The sequence below is a fragment of the Sinocyclocheilus grahami genome, unplaced genomic scaffold (assembly GCF_001515645.1).
Source record: "Sinocyclocheilus grahami isolate Dianchi unplaced genomic scaffold, SAMN03320097.WGS_v1.1 scaffold21685.1, whole genome shotgun sequence".
Lineage (NCBI taxonomy): Eukaryota > Metazoa > Chordata > Actinopteri > Cypriniformes > Cyprinidae > Sinocyclocheilus > Sinocyclocheilus grahami.
Window position 1 is genome coordinate 2,290 of NW_015518507.1, and position 757 is coordinate 3,046.

At 36.5% G+C, this 757-nt stretch overlaps 1 protein-coding gene across 1 annotated transcript in view; it reads left to right on the top strand.

Annotated features, from left to right (window-relative positions):
- LOC107579916 (UPF0472 protein C16orf72 homolog) overlaps positions 1 to 484 on the top strand; it is a gene marked incomplete at its 3' end in the record, with an annotated part of 2,595 nt that extends 2,111 nt beyond the window's left edge. Inside the window, exons 3-4 of the mRNA XM_016265698.1 lie at positions 28 to 108; positions 209 to 484. Coding sequence (XP_016121184.1) covers positions 28 to 108; positions 209 to 484 — 357 coding nt within the window. The remainder of the gene's footprint in view (positions 1 to 27; positions 109 to 208) is intronic.
- Between the last annotated feature and the right edge of the window lie 273 nt (positions 485 to 757).

The window sequence follows — 757 nt, forward strand, 5'->3', positions numbered from 1 at the left end:
GTCCCTGATTTTACTCCTGTCTTGCAGATCGAGTCTGTCATCAGCAAGGACTGTCATTGTGGTGTCCATTTCAGAACGCTGCAACAGCAGTGACTAATCTTTACAAAGGTATCTCATTATTACATATTTGAGTTTGCACATATCGAGAACCCAACACTGTTGAGTAAATTGAATACATAATTACTTCTGACTGTGATCTGTTCAACAGAGAGCGTTGATGCACACAAGAGGAGCTTTGACTTAGGAATCCAGATTGGCCATCAGCGACGTAATAAAGATGTTTTGGCCTGGGTAAAAAAGCGAAGGAGAACTATACGAAGGGAGGATTTGATAAGTTTCCTATGTGGTAAAGCGCCACCACCAAGGACTTCTAGAGCAGCCCCCAAACTGACTGTCATGTCTCCTAACCGACCACCTTCATCAGACACAGTATCATCTGAAGAGACTGATTTACAGCCCTTCTGTGAGGCCATAGCACTACATGGTAAATATTACTGCTCGCTCATAGTTAAGATACAGCTGACTGAACATGATTGTGTATATCAGTGCACATATTTGTCTTAACATTTAGCAACTGCACTTTGTAGTTTATATATGGTGGTTATTTTAAATGCAATAGTATAGTATTAACTTGATATACAATTATTTTTTTCTCCTCTATAAATTCGTTGTATAGAGCTAATATTATTGGATGCTATATAATGGTATATATTTTACGTTATATATATATATATATATATATATATATATATATATA